Below are 20,545 nucleotides of genomic sequence, written 5' to 3' on the forward strand. Positions count from 1 at the left end.
GCAAGGCAAGGCAAATGTATTTGTATAGCACAATTCAGTACAAAGACAATGCAAAGTGCTTTAGATGAATAAAATATAGCAAAATAAAACAGAATCAAAGTAAGTAGGGAAAAAAATAAAATAAAAAATGCAAGTGAGTGATCCATCTGGGAAACTGTTCTTTAAATCCCATTTAGGGCTCCTACGGGGTGTTAGATTAACCAAATATCCTTTTGAAACGGCATCTTGAGTCATCTTTTACAATGAAACCCTCAATGTGATGCTCAGAGAGCGCACTGAGGGCGCTCTTACTCTTCAGTCAGTTTGCGCAGCAGATTGGTGAGCCTCTAAATGAGCTGTGTGTGTGTGTGTACTACTGGGGGAGTTGCTTTTTAGTGTCTAAAAGAAGGCAGAATACTGCGCCTGGGAGTCCAGAGGTCCGAGTCTTAAGGGGGGGCCCTCCTGAAACTCTTAAAAAGGAGGAGGTCCGCTCTCCTCCCCTCTCCGCGGAAAGCCTGGAAGAATTGCGCTCCGTCAGTGCGCCCTGCCTGCCAGTCGGAGGATGGGGATTTTTTTTTTTTTTTTTGCCATTCATCCACGTCCCCCTTTCCCCTCCTCCTCCTCCGCCTCCTCTCAAACAAGCCAGTCGCTCTGTCAGTGCGCTGTGAGCATTAGGGCGAGTCAAACCGGTGGGATTTCGAGGCGCACAGACGGATGAGATAACGCACGGAGCGCGCTCCTCGGGCCGATTGGTTTCTGCTCTCCAAACGATGCGCTCCGTTTGAAAGACATCCGTTTCCAGGCGGGACTGAAGCCCACTGAGTCGCATCTTTGATTTTCTTCATCACTTCACAAGTTTCACGCCGGTCTGTGTGCCATGGTTAGAATGCACTCGCTTTTATAGCTCTTCAGTTTTATCATCTGAATTTGCTCTCGGATTATTATTATTATTTTTTGGAGTTGGATTTTCATTTTCCATAAAAGAAAACCGAAGGACATTTACTGGATTTACAGCCTGTGTGTTTTCTATTAAAAGAGAGAGAGAAAAAAGGATTGTACTGGACTCCCAGAGCTTCAACGCGTCTCTTTTATGAGGATGGAGCTGTGGATACAAGTGGCATCATTCTTATTTTAACCATTTTCCCAACTGTTTTGTTTTTGTTGCTGCCTTCATCTCCTAAACAAATTGATAATATTGAAATTCATCTGGGCCAGATATGCTGGGAGGTGAGAGAACAAGGTAATGGGAGAGAAATCAGACAGAGAGAGCCAAAGAGAACAAGGGAACGTTGTTCAGCGAGGAAAACAGACAATTAGAGCGCAAAGACTGCTTTCTGGAGGCGATAATCTGTGAAAATATCAAATTCAGTGGATATCTGCTCGAGCTCTAATGATTTTTTGGAAGAAACTGTTTCTAATGAGACATTGATGGGAAAGTCATGGGAAAGGCTCTTAAATAGTGCGCAAAAGAACCTGTCGATTTGGAGACCAGGACGCACGGATTGAGCAAGTTTCCGCTGCCTACTGAAGAAACTGTTTTTATTTCCAGCATTTCGGATCCATGTGGTTGCGCGTGACTATCTTTTTGATCTTACTTTAACTCACAGAAACATTTAATTTCGATTAGTTGTTTTTTTTTTAAGAAAAAAGACAAAATAATCAGCTGTGCGTGCCCCAGTCGACCAATATTGCTGCTTTCTTTTAGATGGGGCAGTACATGCTGGGTGTCAGGGTTGAGATGGCGTGTCGAAGGAGCGGGAATGGATTTTGGATCCTGATGGTATTCCTACTGGATTTACTGGGAACGACCGCCAGCAACATGGAGCCCATCTACTGGAATTCCCTGAACGAAAGGTAAGACAGGAACAGACTAAACATCAGGTCTGAGCTCAAAGATCTCATGAAAAAAAAACCACTAGACGTCATTTAGACGTTGGTTCTTCCGTCAGCTATAGTTTTGATTTAGTCCAAAAAATACTTGTTAAAATTGGGCTGTGTTTTTTTGCTCTTATTTTGTCCTTTTTTAATCCAATAAAGCTGAAAAATTACAGCTTTTCACTTTTTAATCAAATGTAGAAGTCATTTGGACGTCTTTCAACGTCTTTATGCTCGATGGGAAAAGAATATACAACAAAATCTATGAAACTTGTGGATTTAACCAACAGCCGAGGAGATTATTGATCTAACATGACATGAACAATAAAGTTAGAGACTAGGCCTTCCTTAAGCACAGACCCTGTTGTGCATACTTCAATGCCCAGTTTTTTTTTTCTTTTTTTAATCAAATAAACAATTAACAACAGTTTATGTTTTTTCTCTGAATATCCCACATTAGTCTGAATTGTTCACAAACAGAACAGGGAATCGGATGCAGGTTCCTCCTGCTGGAAAGCAGATGCGGCTCTAGAAGGTTGTCAAAGTGGTTGCTTCTGGGGGGTGGGGGGGATTTAGAGAATATTGTATGATTTTATTTAGAACCTAAAACCAAAAGCTGCAAAAATAATCAAACAAACAAACAAAAAAAAAAATTATATAAATGTTAAAGCAAGAGTATAGAATGCAGGTATTTTCTACATTCTGTTAAGATTATCTTGGAATATCGCTGCATTTTCCATGTTCCCAGATTGAAATACCATAAAATTGGACCTAATATTCAGGATATTGACTGGAACAGTTGGAGGTGAGCCCCAGGTTTAATATTTAATATAGTTAAGATGCACATAGTTAGTGTAGAACCTCATTTTATCTCTCTCTATATATACAACCAGTGTCACACAAAATGCTATATAATCTTTTAAGTAAATTTTTCCACTTCATGTTTTGGAGAAATCGTTTATTCAGCTTGTGCTGTTTAAAGGGCATCCCATGTTTTTTTGGCCTACATCTAAAATCTGCTCAAATTCAGGATGCAATTGGTTCTAAATAAAAAAAAAAAAATAACTGACTCCCAAGACAAATGGAGTCTATGAATATAAAATAAAATGACATGACCTCATTATTTAGTTGGCCTATCTGCTCCGAAGGTCCGCAGCAGTCTGCTGCTGGACAGACTAACTGCTTGTTGCCTAACAAGTATGGCCTTAATGAAAGGGAGCTGGTGAAGCTTTTTATACTTAAATTAATGGCCAAATGTTTTCTAAACAGACACATTTATTTGTTTCTGTGAACAAGGGGAAAGTGTAGTATCAACAGGTGGGGGAGGGCTACACTGAAATTTGTTGCAAAATAGAACCTCTGATACTTTTTGTTGTCGTGATATAACAGTCTGAACCTTTTGAATGAAAAAAAGAGTAAACATTGGCATTGCTTGGTAGCACTAACTGTTTTTATTTTGTCATGAATTTCAGTATTTTTATGATGTTTTGACCCAAAGTGAACCAATGCAAAGTAGAGAAAACAAATAACCATCAAAGTAGGCAAAATTTTCTTAATGCAGTATCAGTGCCAAACACAGTGGGGGTGAGTCAAAAATTGGTGTGAATGAGTCAAGCAAGCTTTGAAACTCAAAGGAACCCTCCCTTTTCTTTTCTTAAGTTAACCTTTAAAAACCAGCTGTACATAAAAGAGTGTCTGATATTTGGAGGGGCAAATTTCTACAGGTAAGGTTGCTCCCCCATGAGATAATCTCTGGGACCTGTAGATATATGACTCTCGTATGATGCAGTAATTGCTGCTGCTGGCTGACCTTGATTAAAGTCCAGGTTGAGCGCCGGTACAGCTCTCAAACACAATCCCCTGCCCACTCCAACACTCACATTTGCATCCTTAATTTGCTCCGGTGCTCTGGCGGAGGTGTCAGTCGTATTATAGACTAAGGAAATGCCATTTTAAACACCTCTCCTCTGTCCAGCCTTGACGCCCGACACCACTCTCCTTGCAGCTCTGCCAATTTGCCTGAGTGGTGTCTGGGCCTGGAAAGAGAAGGTGGAGGCGGAGGTTGTGTTCAGGGGGCCATAGCTTGTGAGCAGGTAAAATTGGGAGTAAATTAGCGTAGAGATATTTTCCAGCTTGATGAAAAACTGCCAGCATGGAACACTGGTCTTGAATAGCTCATGTTCCTGGTGAATGTGCCTACATTACACACCTCATTGTGGAAAGATGCCGATGGCAAACCCACAATACCATCCTCAGCTCACACCCATGCCAGAGGCTTTTTTTTTTTTCAGGGGGGCTAACAGGTTTTCATGTGCTGTAGGCCACGGCCTGCCCTGAGCGACCGTGCGTGGGCCCCCGCTGTGAATTGAGGCACGAAGCCGTTAATGAGGGCTTTTTGTCAGCAGTGGGTGGATTCACCCAACGGGGGAGTGTAAGAGCTGGACACGGGAGGGTAATTTCCACTGTGGAAGCATAGAGCTTTGGCTTTTTGAGGCCTTACAGGTGATTCCACGCTATTGTCTCCTAATGGAGTTTAGCTTCGGGTGGATGTCAGGGCTCAGCGAACGGGCCCGACTGGCAATTAGACGCCAGACTTCACAGTCATTCCTGCAGATTTACTCACTCATATATTCAAAGTACAAAGCCTATTGTATACTATGAGGCTTATTCATGGAGCTTACTATTCATAGTTAATCAGCTTAGTCATTCCGCGAGTTTATTTTCCTGGTGCTTTTACATACTTTTATGTGCTTGTTTCTCCTTTCTGCCTACTTGACAAGAGCTGCGCTTTAGTTTCGGCTAACCCTGGGGCGAAATAGCTTTTTGCTCAGGGCTGAAATATGTTGAGAGCCGCTGCTTGTTTAAATAGCGTGCATCTTCCAGCGATAAGCTCCCGGAGCCCACACACATCTGAGGTTCTTAGCCCTGAAATGGGGCGAAGAGCAAGCAGGAGCAGTAGCTCCTATATCAATCAGGCGCCGGAGTGAGTGCATGTATGGTTCACATGTTGCCTTGGAAGCAAATGGACTGTCACATTGTTAACCCTCGGACCTTTTCTCAATACGCAGCTTTGAAGTACGGAGCGTCCACCTGCAGCTGGCCTCCGCCTTATCTTCCACCACCTTAAATCGCCTCCTGTGCTGCCTTCATGCTTCTTCATCTCTATACTCTCAGCGTCTCTTTTCTTTCCTCTGTCAGTTTCCATCTGTCTCTGTCTTTTCTTCGCTCTGTCACTCCCTCCCTTCGGTGCAATGACCAGACGTAGCAAATTGGAAACATGTGTCACATCCAGCTACTAATTATGGCACTGCAGCAGCCAGTGATGCAAACAGAAAATGTGTTGGGCAAGAGAGGTGTTGTAGGAAAAAAAGCCATCTGTGTCTATAATGCTTTTATACTGCAATGTATGATAAATACCTGTTCAGTAGTTAAACGGCTCTGGGTCAATTTGCTTTTCCCAACATCCTCCATGTTATACCTGGGTACTTAACTATTGTACAGCAGTTTAGTTTTAGTCCAACTCGGGTGTTTTGAGGAATTATTGAGAAAAAATGCCAGAATATTACATATTAAACGTAATTGCTTTCCACTGACTTTTAAATTAGACCTCATTTACATACAGTTTGGTTCTTGTCTCTTTTTGCACCAGATAAGCCAGCTTACTTTAGAAATATCAGAGATTAAGACCTCTAATCGATGTATTTCTACTACATATTATTTATACGTTTAAATAATTAATACATACTGGTGAATTTCTTTCAGTTATCAGCTGGTAAAGCAGGTACAAAGTGTTGATGCATGGTCATTACAAATTTAACCATAGCTCAGTTTCATACATAATAAGTTCGCTAATTTAACCATGTCATGGCTTAAAGGGGTAGCAGATATGTAAAGTATCTCTCTTTGTTACGTTTGATACAGCGATGCTGATTATGTCTGCTTCTGTCTCCTTGAACCCCAGTCGGCCTCGGCAGATGGCCGCTCACACTGAGCCTGGTTCTGCTGGAGGTTTCTTCCTGTTAAAAGGGAGTTTTTCCTCTTCACTGTCGCTACAAGCCTGCTTAGTGTGAGGGATTGCCTTCGAGTCAATCAGTCGATGCAATCAACTGGTTTTCAACTTAGATAGAAAACTTTAAACCAATCTGGTTGTATGATCTGGTTGAATTGTCTCTTTAAAGTGAATTGAGATGACATGTGTTGTGAATTGGTGCTATATAAATAAACTGAATTTAATTGATACAGCAGAGCTGGAATGACATCAGTAGAAGTCAGAAGTTGATACAAGTTTAACCAGAAAAGTTTATAATAACTACATGATATGAAAATGTGACTGAAAAATGGTGTTTAATGACATCCCAATGTTGCTTGAAAGGACACTAATATTCAGAAATGTACATTTCCTTGCAGTTGGCTATGAGCAGGATTTGTTAAGGCACACATTTTGAATGTTAAACATATAGCAGAGGGCTCCTTTAAATCCTTAGAGAAGTTTTGGAGGAAACAAGAAACAATGCAAAGAAAGAAAATAGTGAACGGGCAAAAAATGACTCAAACAAAACTAAAGTGGATAGTTACTTACGTATTTCTGATGTCCTGGAGGGACTGTGATGTCAACATTGCAGAGCTACTCTTTAATGTCAGTGCTGCTCTTTGTATAACTCTCTTCCTAAACATTAGGAGTCACTGTTGAGAAATGATGATACTTCCACACAGCAGGAATGAGATCATAAAACATTGGGAGGGAAGAAGAAATCACATTACTTGCTTTACTATGAAGTGTTTTAAAACATTTTTGTAATTGTATTTCACAGTTAATAGCTTTGGTAACTTTGTTGCATTGAGCCAATATGCAAATGAAAATGCTTTTGTTGGATAGCAAATTATGACTTTTTCAGTTTACAAGACAGAAATAACAAGAAATAACTTTTTATAAGTTTGCAGTCTCCTTGACATAAAAAAAAAAAAACAGACAACCTTTTGGGTTTAGTTTGGTCTTACAAATAAACCTACAATAAGCTATTTTTCTTGAGTAGCTTATCACTTTATTGTTAAGACAAAAAAGTATGAAAAATGTCTTGGCATTTAAAGTCCTGGTAACATTTCATTAAATAAACTGCTCTCCCTGTATCATTAATTCCATGTTTACAACCCCAGAATCTCAAAAAACTGTGAGACTACTTCCAAACCACACAATTTTAGAAACATTTAGCAGAGATGAGACAAGTACGTGGAAATGACATAAAAAAAACAACAATGTTAATGGACGTCCAGCAGAACAGCCTCCCAGAGAACGGATACTGGGACGTTAGCTTCAGCTCACAACACCATCCGCCAGGTCGATAGCGTCAGCTGTAAACTTTAGATTAGGGTCATAGAGTGCTGTATCCACCCTTTTATTGACCTACACTGAAATTACTGCAGCCTGACTGAAAGCAAAAGAGACAGAGGTGTTCAGGGAGGAACATAAACAGAGAAAAGGGAAAACATAAGATGGAGCAGAGAGTAGGTAGAGACAGTCTAACCCTAAGTAAATCAATAGCAGTTATGTCTCAAGTGCCAATACAGTTTCTGCTCGAGGAAAAGGGAACTGAACCAGAACGATCACCTTGGGAAGACCCACCCCAAACGCACACAAATCCCCTCTACCATTGGAGCTTGGACATACATTATCCTTATCTCAGCATCTCCCATTATTGGTCTTACATGGCTGCCCTAATGAAAGATCGAATCTTACATTACAGCCTGGGAGTTTGCGCGGGGTGTATCGGTGGTGGTTTAATGATGGAGCGGCCGCGGGGGTAGAAGGTGACCCCCCACATACCCAAAGCTACACACAGGGAATAGGAATGAAGTTTAAGAGAATTTAGACTCTCTGATCACAACATAGGGCGCTTTGTCGTTTTATTCCAGCATCTGTTTAATCGTTCTTTTTCTTTTATCATTCCCCTCTCTCTTTCCATACTTCAGTAAAGTGCTGTGGATTATTGTAAATGGTTGCCTAGGGTGGGCATCTCCTAGCTTGGTGCTTGCGGTGACTTGTAATACAACTATTATCCCTAAGATCCACATTAAATTTTAATCCCCCATCCACTCACTTGCTTCTTAATAATTCATTAATCAGCGACTAATTGGTGCTGTTTAAAAGGCTAGCTATAACTAGGCTAAATGGTTCAAATAAAAACAGAAAAAAAAGGGGACAGAAATAAGCTGGAAATCCTGATGTGGAAAGATATTTGGTACCAATCACAGGGAGCGGAAGGTGTTAGTTGGTTAAACAGGATGTCACATTCACGGTCTGGCTTTCTAAAAGCCGAAACTCCACGCCCGTTCTCACCCCTGTAGAATCCACCCATACCTAATTTGAATTAAGTATGAATCCACAATGTAACTTTGCTAAGAAGTGCCTGCAGCTTCTCTCCTTAGGCAGTTTAATTAGATAACATTCACTGAGTAGTTTTGTTTTGTAAGGGAGAGAGTCAGAGATGGAATGGAACTAAAATAATAAGAACCACATTGCACAAGCTGCCTGTTAGCCCAGACTCCTTCTCCCCCTACCTCTCTTTTCCCTTTTGGTGAAAAAGAGGAGTGCGCGTTAGTTTATGAGCTGAGAGCAACAGGAGCTGTGAAAAGAAGTTTCAGCTGATGTGGCAGGATAGAAAGGCCAGGGGAAGAAAGAGGAAAAGAGAACAGCCAACTCAAGCCAGAGGCTGAAATAGTTTTTTTTTTGTTTTTTTAAGCTTCTGCCTTTCTTTGGGCATTGCAGAATACACAGGTATTCAACTTGACAGAGGGAAACACATGAAAAATAGACAGATCTACAAAAATGTCTTGTATACCACACATTTGTTAACATTTTGTTGAATTAAAACCAACAAAAAAAAGCTTTAATGTTTCATTCTGAGTTTTTTGTGAGATAAACCCCTCAATTGTTGCCCAAAATGGCACATTCTTCCATTCAAGACAACTACAACTCAGTCGGATTATATAATTGAGAAAATAAGTACATCGATTTACAAGTCTTGCCAAGTTGCCAGCAATTTTTTGTTGAGGTCTGGACTTTGGCTGGGCCACCCTAATACACTATATACGCTTTCCTGCATGTTTTATGTATTTCGCTGCCTCTATACACATGACTTCAATAAATGGGTGACTAACGTGCCCCTGCGGTCCTTGGTTGCTGCTGAGGAGGGAATGCAATTATTTGATTCAGGTGTGCTGGAGCAGAGAAATATGGAAAACATCCAGGACATTGGGTCAATAGAACCAGCAATGAAGACTCCTGATTCAAACCATTCCAGTGTAGCTCTGTCTGGCTCAATGTTTAGGGTTGATGAAAGGTAAACCTTTACCCCAGTCGCAAATCCATTGCAGTATGTAACAGGTTTTCAACCTGGACTGCTTGGTATTTAATTCATCCATATTCTCATTTGATTTAGACAGTGTTGTACCTTACCTTTAGGTCTCATATGACCAGAGCATCTTCCTCCATGTTTTACTGTTTCCTCTAGAAACCTAATTGTTTACAATAAACCACTCTCCAAGGGCTTTTATTTTTAAACAATAGCAAGCCACACCGACTTAACATGTGTTCCTGTCATTCTCCTTCAATATTATAAACTACTTTGTTTCGGTCTAGGACATAAACACTAAAGATGCTCTGAACTTGATTGTTATGGGGCTCCACCTCTGCTTCAACTCTGTTGGACAAGGAAAATGTTTGGTCTTTTTAGCTGCATGTACATGCGTGAATAAAACACACTTGGGTAAGGATACTAAGCATAGTATGGAGGATGTGAATGAACACAGTAGAGTTGAGGTTATTGGCATCCGTCACGGGTTGTTGTTCCAGGAGGAATTCATTCATTATTTTATCGCTCGATTATAAGTTTATTTGGCCGGGGCGGTGCACATTCGTCAACATCATAACAGCTATAAAGCGCTCTTGTAAATATGCTGGGGTTAGCTGGAGAACTAATTTACTCCCTTGCTTCCCCCCCGTGAGCTTCAAAAATGACTTTGGGATTTTTGTAATTGTTAAAAGTGCTGATGTTTAGGATGAAGCAGATTAAAAACGCACGGCTGGCTGGGTTTGTGCAAAATGTCGAAGCCTCGTGCAAGAACAAGCATCTTTTTTTCTTTCTTTTTTTTCCCCTGGAAACACAGCACAGAAACTCAGGCTTTACACAGTTACACAGGGTGGTGGTAACAGTAATCCAGGCCATAGGTCTGATGGGGTCACATGTGCCCCAGCATCACTGGGCAGATTGCCCCGTATGCCTGAACTTGGAGCCCCTCATGCACACAGGCCTCTCATTAGCTTGCTGCACAGCACGCTCAGCCTAAGCAGGATCATCCAGTCCTCCTGGCAGCATTCGGACTGGTCCAGGTCAATCCTAGTCCCCTCTAGGTGGCTCACACAATCGGACTGGCGGACTTGGAGAACTCATGTAAAAATGTATATAAAGAGTAGATGGCCAACCCTCCTTATATTATTTTTTTCTCCTCAAGCTCCATCCATGTTGTCACTCTGTGTTCTAACTTTGTTGCTTTGCATTCTGGTTCATGTTGCAGCAGTGTCTTTGGCATCATTCCAAATAAACAGCATCTCAGCGGAAGGGCGTTTATTGTGAATTAGTGCTTCTGGATTCTCATGTGCCTGCAGGTGTATGTTTGCACGAGGAAAAGCAACCCGGGTGTTAAGATTTAACAAGCTCTAAGATGTTTTAAGAGCGACACACTCAAATCTTCTTATCTGCTGGTTTACTCTGTTATTAAGTGCTGGTGTCTTGTTTTGATTGCGTAGGAAGATCAGTTCAACCGGCTTTCAGTTCTTTCTCAGAAGTGTCTAACAACAGAGGTGTGCAAAGGTCGCACCATTTAATGCTCATAAGAGACAACTTTGCTAAGAACCAACTTTAAACTGGATCTATTGCCACTTTACTCACAGTCTGTGACAAATAAACTATTTGCTTCGACTGCTCTGTTGACTCTATTATAAAAACAAGGATATTTCACTTCAACACACAAAAATGTCCATGGGGTACAATGGCATTATTCCCTATTCCTTATTTGCTGAAAGATTGGAATACTAGATGACATATTGAAGGTAATCCATCACTCTGGTTTTATGCCTTGTCAAGTTTTTTTAAGCCTGGAATGTTATTCTAACTTACTGGTCAGGTTTAAGAGATGGGCTGATTAGTAAAAATCGGCCTAAGTCCAGAATAACAAAGGCATACAAGGGGAGATTTGTCTTGCATTGCAAAACAATGATCCTACCTTAAAGATATGTGTTGTGCATTATTTTGCATGGAGTCTCTGGGTTTGTTTGAGATGTTGGTTCTCACCTGGAAGCAAAAGCAAAAGAGTCTAAGTATCTAGGCATATAGTGTACAGGTTCGGGTACTGCAGGTGTTGATGGAAAAATAGATTAGTGTCTTCCCTGTTGCAATGCATGTGTTTCTCTGGTCTGTTGTGACGAAGAGAAAAAGACAGAAACAAAAGCTAAACTACCATCTTAACTCTTCAGCTATATAATTTGAAAAGTAATAATCTGAAATAGGTTTGAAAGTAGGTTGTTCTGAAATTAGATTCATGGATTGTTGGATGGGTGGGTGAATGGACAGATGGCTTTGCTCTGGGTACACTGGCACATTCCTACATGTGCGTGTCCAAGCAAGGTTGCCTGTTTATAGTTGAACTGGTATAGACAGGCCAATTGTCAAAGGGTTTCTCACCAGGCGGTATATGCATCATACTCGCACCCCACTGCTAACCTTGCTCAAGTGGGTACAGATTATTAATTGGTGTTAATGTTGAAATGTTTTGTTTATCTTGTTCTATAACCTCAGTGCATTCAACACCTACAGGTAAATTAGTAAAACAAATCAGCTGACAGCAAGTTGAGGCAAAGCTTTCACAATACCTTTTTGCATTATTATCTCTGAATTGACTCAGTAGAACAATAGTGTGTTGCACAGTTTTTCTCCCTCAGGCAACATTTTGTTTGAGTCCTTATTTGCATAGCCCAGGATACAGTTATATGTAATTTGTAAAATGCAAAGCACGAAATATTCTACAGCCTTATCAACCAGTTTGTTAGTTGCCCCTGCCAGAACTTATCCCCATTGTTGGTCTTTACATCCCCATCACTTTTATCAAGAGCAAAACTCCATCAGTCCCTTCTCTCTGTCTGCCAACGGACGTCAACACAGAGCAGCAATTGGACGTGGGCCTGAAATGCTTTCCTAGCTGAATGTTAAGAAGGGAGCATGTGTGTGTGTCTGCACAAGAGAGACAAATGAGTCGGTTTACTGGTGGACAGCTGTGCCGTGTCACAGCTGAAGTTTTGGCAAACATCTTCAGCCGATATGAGCAGAAGGGCAAAAATGGAAGGAGTGAGGCCGGGGCTGCTGTGCTAGATGAGGAGACGATGGTGGAGAGCAAGAGAGCTGACGGGCCAGGGAAGGCCACAGGGAATCAAGGGAGAGTCTGACTGAGGAGAGATTGATGGTTTAGAAGGACGCTCGGGTTTGACAAAGCTACTGACTGAGGGGACGCGGTTCAGACAGGGAGAGTGACTGATGATCAGTAGGTCAGCACCATGACTAGCTGCTTCCTGCTTAGCTATGACTGAGGTTGCTTCTCATTCCTCATTACTGACAAGTTCCATAATATTTAGCCCCTGTGAAATCCAGCCTGAAACCCAGTAAGCTTTAAAGGAATGTATTGACTTTAAGGTCAGAATGAGCTCTTTGATCAACTTAACAAAGAGCAATTTAGAGTTTAGCCTTTTCCTTTAATCTATAGTTAGTTAATTTCATATGATTGGATGACACACTGCAAACACATACAACACTTAAACAACAACCAAGAGACAGAGTTTGTTAGATTCAGAAATGACGGTAGTTATCGGAACAATGTGTAGATAGACTTCATTAGCCTTAAGCCAAATCAATCCCTTTCAGAGTGAAGCTGCTCTTCCACTCTATAATCAATTTAATGAGTTCTTTTTTTAGTCATGGATGAAGTCTTGTTATTTGCATTTTGTCCTGTTTTTCTACACTTTACTCAACGATGCATTGCAACCAGTAGGCTACAGAAAGAATCATTGATATATCTTTTCTGACACTGTAAAACTACGAGTTTAGCACAGTTGTTTCCCTTTTATTACAACCTATATGGAACACAGTCTGACTAAGTCATTCCAGGAATAACCAATGGCAGCAGTTAAATGTGATGAAGTGGCTACAGGTGGAACCTGGTTAAAATAACTACCTGAATTTATATTTTTGGCACTAGAGGCTGTTATTCTTAGGTTTGCAGAAACACAAAAGGCCACAGAAAGTAAGCATACATGAATCACTTTGCCTGTGATCAGTGTGTTAACAAAGCAGAACAACTACTTGCTTCTTAGCTACGAAACACCACTCATGTGTGCATCTGTCTTTGTGGGGTCCTTTGGTTTTATTGAAGCTGTGGGATTTCTTGTGTGAGACCTATCACTCCAGTGACTCCCAAACATTTACCATTTACCCACAATAGGTCAAGGGATTATTTTCATGCTAATAGGCTTTGATGGGAAATGCTTTATTAGTCTGGTCTGTCATACGTTAATAATAACCAAATGGTTGAGACTTGGCTTTTTTTAAAAGCAAACCCATTTATTAGCCCCTATAAGCTGAAGCTTAGCGCCTTCACTTCAGATCTTTTGCAATATTCTTCATGCCATTCTCCCAACTCACTGATTGTTTTCCCAGGCTTCACACTTTTTTCGCCTTAGTTATTTGATTACGCACACATATGCATAGTTCTTATTAGGAGTTAAAAGACAGTACAGTAAGTGTTTAGCATCTGGCTTCGCCATTAGCTTGTCATTGTTCTAGTCTTTGCAGAGACTGACCTTGGCATGCTTTAAGGGGGAAAATTCATGTCTCGTTTTCTCGTTTCTGGGTAAGCCCTAATTTAAGTGAATCTGACATAAGTATGCAAGTTTATGATGGAAATTTAGGATTGACTGTAAACCCTTTGGAGGGATTTTTGGTCTTCGTTTTAGCTGACAATGAGAATTGTTTGTATATATATAAACTTGCAGATATCCATTGCTGAGATTTGGGCAAGCTTTACAATGCCACATGTTTGTTTGAAAAACACTTGTTTCATTTTTCCCAATGTCATTGAGAAGAAAATAGTTTAAATGTGGTGAAAGTTAAGAAAAACACGTACATGGCCATCGTGATTGTGGCTATGCAACATTAGCCAATCATTGTTCTTCTTCAGGCCACAAAAAAACAATACGCCTCCTTTTTTTTAGGTTTAAGCAAAGTAGCTAAATTCCACAGTGTTAAATATGTACTGTCAAAGTACATTGACTCTTTTAGAATTATTACAACAACTGGAGTAAGATATATACTATGTGGAGAGGTAATTTAACACTAATTCAGAGTGGCACCAAATGCACACGGATTGGTGTTAAATTTAATTCCTAAATTGTTACTATAACTAAACTGTTTCTGATATAACAATTTACACCACACTTAAACTAAAGTATGCATTCTTATGGATACAAGTTTTTCACTCTTCAATGACTTCAGCTTAACATTTTATACCTGACTGCTATATATATAGCCTAAGATTCAACCTAGCTCAGATCCCGCAGCTTTGTAAAACTATTAGCCATTTATTTTCTCTAAATCAGACAAAGGGTACAGAAATATGGACAAAAGCATCTACTTCTACACCACAGCCATTGCAGAAGGCATTAGCGTATCACTGAAATAATATTACTACTAAATAAACGTTTAAGTTTAACATTTTGTGGATATAATCTGTAACTTTTTATTTCCGGTAAGCCAGTATCCAATAAGATTAAGCAGCAAAGTATAGCGGCAGAGATGAGATACAAAGCGTTAGCATAGCTTCAAATTGCTTTAAACGAATATTTAGCTGATTTAAAAACACTTGATAAACATAGCCATAGATGCCTCCAAGCAACAAAACATTGTGTGCAAATGCTAAAATATATTGGAAAATTATCTTAAATAACTGGAGCAGAGGTTAAGCAATTACACAGTTATGAAAAAATACTTAGGCTAACTAATGTTAGCTGATAAGCTAAGACCACAGACTGTAGATTTCAAATATTTCACACTTAAAGTTTACAACTTAATCACTTTTACATTTCTCTGAAATAAACTGTTTTTTCCTACAAAATACTTGCCTGGTTTCCACAAAAGAGTAAAATTGTAGCTAGCAAATCCTTAAATGAAGCAACAAATTGACAGCAGCAAAATTAGGTTAAAAGCTGTCTGCTTAGGTGCTGGTTAAATAAGATTTTAATAGCAATTTTCTTTTTCAAATAGTGGTTTTAAGGCTCTGCAAGGAAATTTTGCAATAAAGCAGCCAAGTGACAAGCAGAGAAGAACGATTAGTTTCTTCTTTCTTAGTTAAATAAGATAGCAAATGTATCCCATGTTTATTCAGCTTTTGAGTTGGTGCTATGAATTAAAAAAAAGAAAAAATTCTTTGTTTTCCCTAAAGTTAAACAACCCTGAGAGCCTTGTTGTTTTCTCAGACTGAGAAAGTTATGTTCAGTCATGGGTTCCAGACTTGCAATGGATAAACTCAAGAATGCACAGTTGTCACACTAAAACAACTAAAACAAAATGGTTGTCAAACTAAAACAACTTCCCACTGCCTGAGCAGTCGACGCTTTCCAGTTATATGTGTGTGTTTCCAGCTGAAGGAATGATTTCAGACTCTACTAAAGTAAACTAACCAACTGCCTCCAAATGGCAGCGTTTTCCACAATAAGGCTTCCAGTTTTGTGATTTGTTGATGTGGGCATGTAACTCCAATGAGATCTGTGTTGCAAAGAGAGAAATGATGAAATGGATTGTTGTTGATGTTTCCATGTCGCATCATCTGATGCCCAAGCTCTGGATATAATATGGGACTCTGTGCATGCTTGAAATGACTGAGCAGCTTTGAAGCGGTTCTGGTCTCCTCTTCTCTGTTTTTCAGTCGCCTTTGTCCACATTCATATATAGACTGACTTACACACTCTCAGGGAATGCATGTACACAGTGGATGGAGCTTGTATATTCACACATGCATACTTATGCATGCACAGATGAAAAATGTTATTGCTTCCAGTGCTGGATAAGGTCCAAGTGGAGGGTTTGAATTTCCTCAGAGGTACACTCCTCCTCCTCCTCATCAGTAGCATATCCCTCACTCCCTTCTTCCTCTCCTCCATCTCCCCGGCTCCCTCTCTCTTGCTCCCCATGAACAAAAGAGCTCCCTTCCTCGAGCTTCCACTGAAAGCCCTCACACACACTCGACTCTCTGGCTTCACACTCTCCCACACGCACTCTTATTCCTCTTGTCGTCTGCAAAACCCAGTCCACTTCTCTGCGCTAATCCCCCTTTCATTTCCTTTGTCTTTTTGTTTGCCGCTCTCTCTCTCTCCTTTCCTGATTGCCAGGCTCACCCACCGGTGTAAGTTTCCTTCCCCGCATATCCAAGCCGTTATCATGTTACAGTTGGTTGGCAGACAGTAAAATTTATTCCTACTTTTTTTTTTTTTTTTTTCATAAATTGCTCTCATCTCCTCTGTTTCCCCCCCTTTTTTAAACTCAACAACTTCTTTTGTTACATTCCTTTGTGGGTGGTTCTTGATCTGCAGTCTCTGTTTCTTCTCATTCGCTCATCACTGTCCAGCAGTAAATGGGACCTCAGGAATGAAAGCAGAATGAATGATCGTGATTGCCTATCACTGTGGTGTCAAAGTAATTTGGGAGAGACTGTCAGCACTCACACAAGCAGGGCAGCCCTCCCCTTCGAATATTCTGACAATCGGGAACCTGATTAGCTGACCTTCCTTCCTGAAGGTTTTCCTTCTCTGCATCAGTTTTACTCTATTTAGAGTGCTGCTGTGTTCCGATCCAAAAAAAAAAAAAAGACGGGAGAGAAAATAGATGTCTCTATTTTTTTCTTTCATTTTAAATAAGATAATTAAATCAGAAAATTTTTAATGATAAAAAGTGACCTGGGACTTTTTTTGCTTTTAGATAAAGAAAATTAAGCTGTGGATGCTTAAAATTCTAAACTGAAGGCGTGATGAATTATATAAAAACTAAAGCATGATGAATTAGGATTCCTTTTCTGTTAAAAATAGCCTAATTTACTTTAAACCTTAAAGGTATAGTTTTAAAATTGCACATGCACAACTCTTTACCTGCTCCTGAGAGGGAGCACCTATTAAAAGTATGCAAGAGCGTGCACAAGCCCATTTCTCCTTGTGCACGCTCTGTTTAAAAGTTGCTGTTTGCATCGCTCATACAAGCTTACTTTCCAAAAGAATATTTGCAATTTTTCCACTATGTCAGACTCATTACTGATAAGTGAAAATGGGGACATGTAAACATATCACCAGAATGATTGAGAATAAGGAGGACCACTTATCTTCATAATCCACCTGGAAAAAGAACATCCTCCAATGCACCTTTAAGGTGTCTGCTAGAAAAGCAGAAGATGCAGTAGGAGTTTGTTGTTGCCATCAAAGCATGCATCTAGATACCCAAAAGATTTCACCAATAGGAAATTAAAGTTTGAGAGTGGCATTAAGTTCAGAACATTTGTCAGAAAATCTGTGTCCAAAATCCTTCATAATTTGGTTAATATGTTGAAGCTTTTCAAAATTTAAAGATGTGTAACGATGATCAAAGTCTAAATGCTGATTATTCAAAAGGCGCCTCTACATCGCAGGTTTGTACATCTTTTCCCCAACAGGTTTGTTTATTTCCTGTTGAATTTTGCAGTATGAATATCACATTATTTGTATAAAGGTTTTTGTAATGATTTATTGCTCTAATTTATTTACATCACACAAAGAAGCTGCCCCACAATCAGGGGTGTGTGTACACATTCAAATCCACTGTTTGTGTTGCATTCTCATATTTTAGGATGTTTACCTCTGCTCCACAGCAACCATAACTCTTTTTGTCTGTCTCAGTTGCCCCTCAGTTGTGTGTTTGTAGACGTTGTGCCCACTTTGCATTCCCCTCTAAAGCCACTGGTCCCAGTTAGGCTCGGCCCATCTGGAGTGTCAGTGGCTGGGTGGCCGTTGCATGCGTACACGCAACTCTCTGTTTGTGTACACAGCTGAACTGCTGCAGCGCGTCCAGTCTCTGAGATGTGCTCTGGCACATTATCTGATTTTTTTTTTTTGTTTGAGGCTTTAATGCAGCTGCTGTAGAGCAGCCAAAATGAAAAAATGGAATGGCTGATATCGCCTGTAAGTGCTGTAATTTAACTACGCTTTTAATGCTATCCCTTTTTAATCAACACCTCGGCTTTCTCCTTATGTTTTAACTTAAAGTCAATCTACTTTGTGACCCTATTAGAACTTCATTTATAGAACAAAAGAATACACTCAAGGACTTGTTTAAGTGCCTGTGTAGCCTCCTGGTGCCTTTGCAATGCTGAATAGAGGGAGTTTAATGTGCCTGCTTGTGAGCTGCTGTGTGGATGGCAGGCATACGTCATGCGTGGGCGCGTGTGCTTGTGTACATGCCCTGCGTAGGATTGTGTACCCCCCCTCCCCTGCTGCTTACCTACCCCCCCCTGCATCACTGCATTGAAACAACACAATCATGCGAGACAAAGTAAGGTTTTTTTTTAAAAGGGAGAGTGGAAGCAACAAAAAAATCTGGTCTGTTGTACCACTTGACCCTGTAGAGAGGGAGGTGATGAGGTGGTGATGATTGGGAAGTGGTAGGAGTTTTTAGGGAGGGGGGGTGTAAACTGCGGGAAAGATAATCCTCCCAGTCATGGTGGCCCCCCTTCCCTATGTGCTCTGGCTCTAACGTGGCACGTTCGGCCATCAATCACTCAACAAAGCTGTCTGTAAGGGGATTATGAACCCCACGGACAGTCCCTCCTCTTCCTCACCCATCGTCCCCCTCCCTCATCCACTACCACAGCTCATGTCCTGCTCCTGTTTTCTGCTTTTAAACGTGTCAGCCCACGTCTACTGTCCTCTGTCCAGGAACTCTGTCTGGCACTGATTTTTCCTCCATGGTTTATCTCTGGTTTTCCATTCGTCCCCTCTGTGTCCGCTCTTTCTAAAGCCTTACCTGCTCTTTCTTTATCTCTTCTTCCCACCTGGGCATAATTCCTCACCTTGACAAGTGACAGGTGCTTGTTTAGCAGGTGACAGGTGTCTGATGCTTGTGACTGTAGACGTTTGGCATATGATGCCACTTTAAGCACAGACAATCCAAATGATTTGCATATTATCAGATGTAAATCTGCATCAAAATGCTTGAAAACAGCTACTCTAGACATCACAGGGGAGAGAGCGATTTAAACTGGGTTGCTCTCCTCTCCATTCCTGGTTCAAATAAGGACGGATCCATTCCTGGACTAACATGACCCAACAGGGTCACTGATGTGTTACAGTGACATCAGCTCCCTAATGAAGTCAAAGAGTGTTTCTGCCAAAGGACTGCTCCTGTTCATAGTCTCTTCTGTATTTTTATACTCTTAATCAGGGGTCTTCCACGTTTTCCAGGTAAAGGACCCCCAAACTAATGGCAAGATGTAGTGGGCACCCCCTAATTGAAATTGTGTTATATCAAACTGGTCCTATAGAACCTCTATTACGGATGGAGTAATTCTGATTCTGATTCCTCGTAGATGGGACAGGTGTTGTGAATAAAACTTTTTTAAAGAGCTCCTGTGTGTCGCTGAATGTGGGCATTGATGACTGGAAAACGTCTTTTGCCTCCATTTATGTTTACTACAGTGTGTTGAATTCATGTTAATGTGGATTTAGGGGGGAATTTAAAAAGTTTAATTCACCCAAACTTTTGTGACCCTCATGCAGTACCTCCATGGACTCCCTAGGGGTCGTGGACCCCCTGTTTAAGACCTCTGCTCTAAATAATTGTCGAAAAAATTTAAATGCAGCTTCTTTCTATAGATTTGTTAGGTTTTCTTGTACAAATGAAATGTATGTGGCTTTCCTTTTATTGCTAGTTGACTTGTATGTGTTTAGTATAAAATATGATGGTGAATTAGTCTCCTTTATTTTTATAGTTTTAGCAAAGTACCCTCACCTAGCTGATTTATCATTTAAATAGAGAAGATCTGAAAGGTTAAATGACACCAAAACTATTAAAAAAAATTTTTTAACTAGCAAAAATACTGAAAAGTTAAATCGCTAGCTAGTTCAATTACCAGCTAGCTAGTGTAGCTGTAATTTTTAAGTGTGCAAAATTGTTTATGTTTTCGAACTAACAAAGCAAACAAAAAAAAAAAAAAAAGCACTCCAGATTTATTTCTTTTAACCACATTTTTTGGTTTGGTACAGAAATTAGGTAGCTTAACCCCTAAAACAGCAGTAAATCAAATATAGTGGCTAATAGAACGAGCCTCATTCTTTACTGGCTGTCGCTTTAAGCTAAACAGTCAGGCCTCTCTGGTACACATCTACAAAATAAATACGGATTTGATGTTAAAATATAATCATACTGTGTGATAATGTAAATTTTTTGTTTTGTGGTAATTCTGTAGGCCACACAAGAGAGCAAGTTAAAGGTGTGGAACAGTTATTTATGAGCTGCTAAGTGGCTAACGGTAGCTGATGGTAGTTCAAGTTGTTCATATTCAAACTTAAAGAAGAGTT

General features: G+C 40.3%; 1 protein-coding gene across 1 annotated transcript in view; it reads left to right on the top strand.

Annotated features, from left to right (window-relative positions):
* The first annotated feature begins 444 nt into the window (after positions 1-444).
* efnb3 (ephrin-B3) overlaps positions 445-20,545 on the top strand; it is a 115,555-nt gene continuing 95,454 nt past the window's right edge. The window contains exon 1 of the mRNA XM_015373795.1: positions 445-1,833. Within this exon, the coding sequence (XP_015229281.1) occupies positions 1,685-1,833 (149 nt within the window). The 5' untranslated portion in view covers positions 445-1,684. The remainder of the gene's footprint in view (positions 1,834-20,545) is intronic.

The sequence above is a fragment of the Cyprinodon variegatus genome, unplaced genomic scaffold (assembly GCF_000732505.1).
Source record: "Cyprinodon variegatus isolate N-32 unplaced genomic scaffold, C_variegatus-1.0 Scaffold92, whole genome shotgun sequence".
NCBI classification, from domain to species: domain Eukaryota; kingdom Metazoa; phylum Chordata; class Actinopteri; order Cyprinodontiformes; family Cyprinodontidae; genus Cyprinodon; species Cyprinodon variegatus.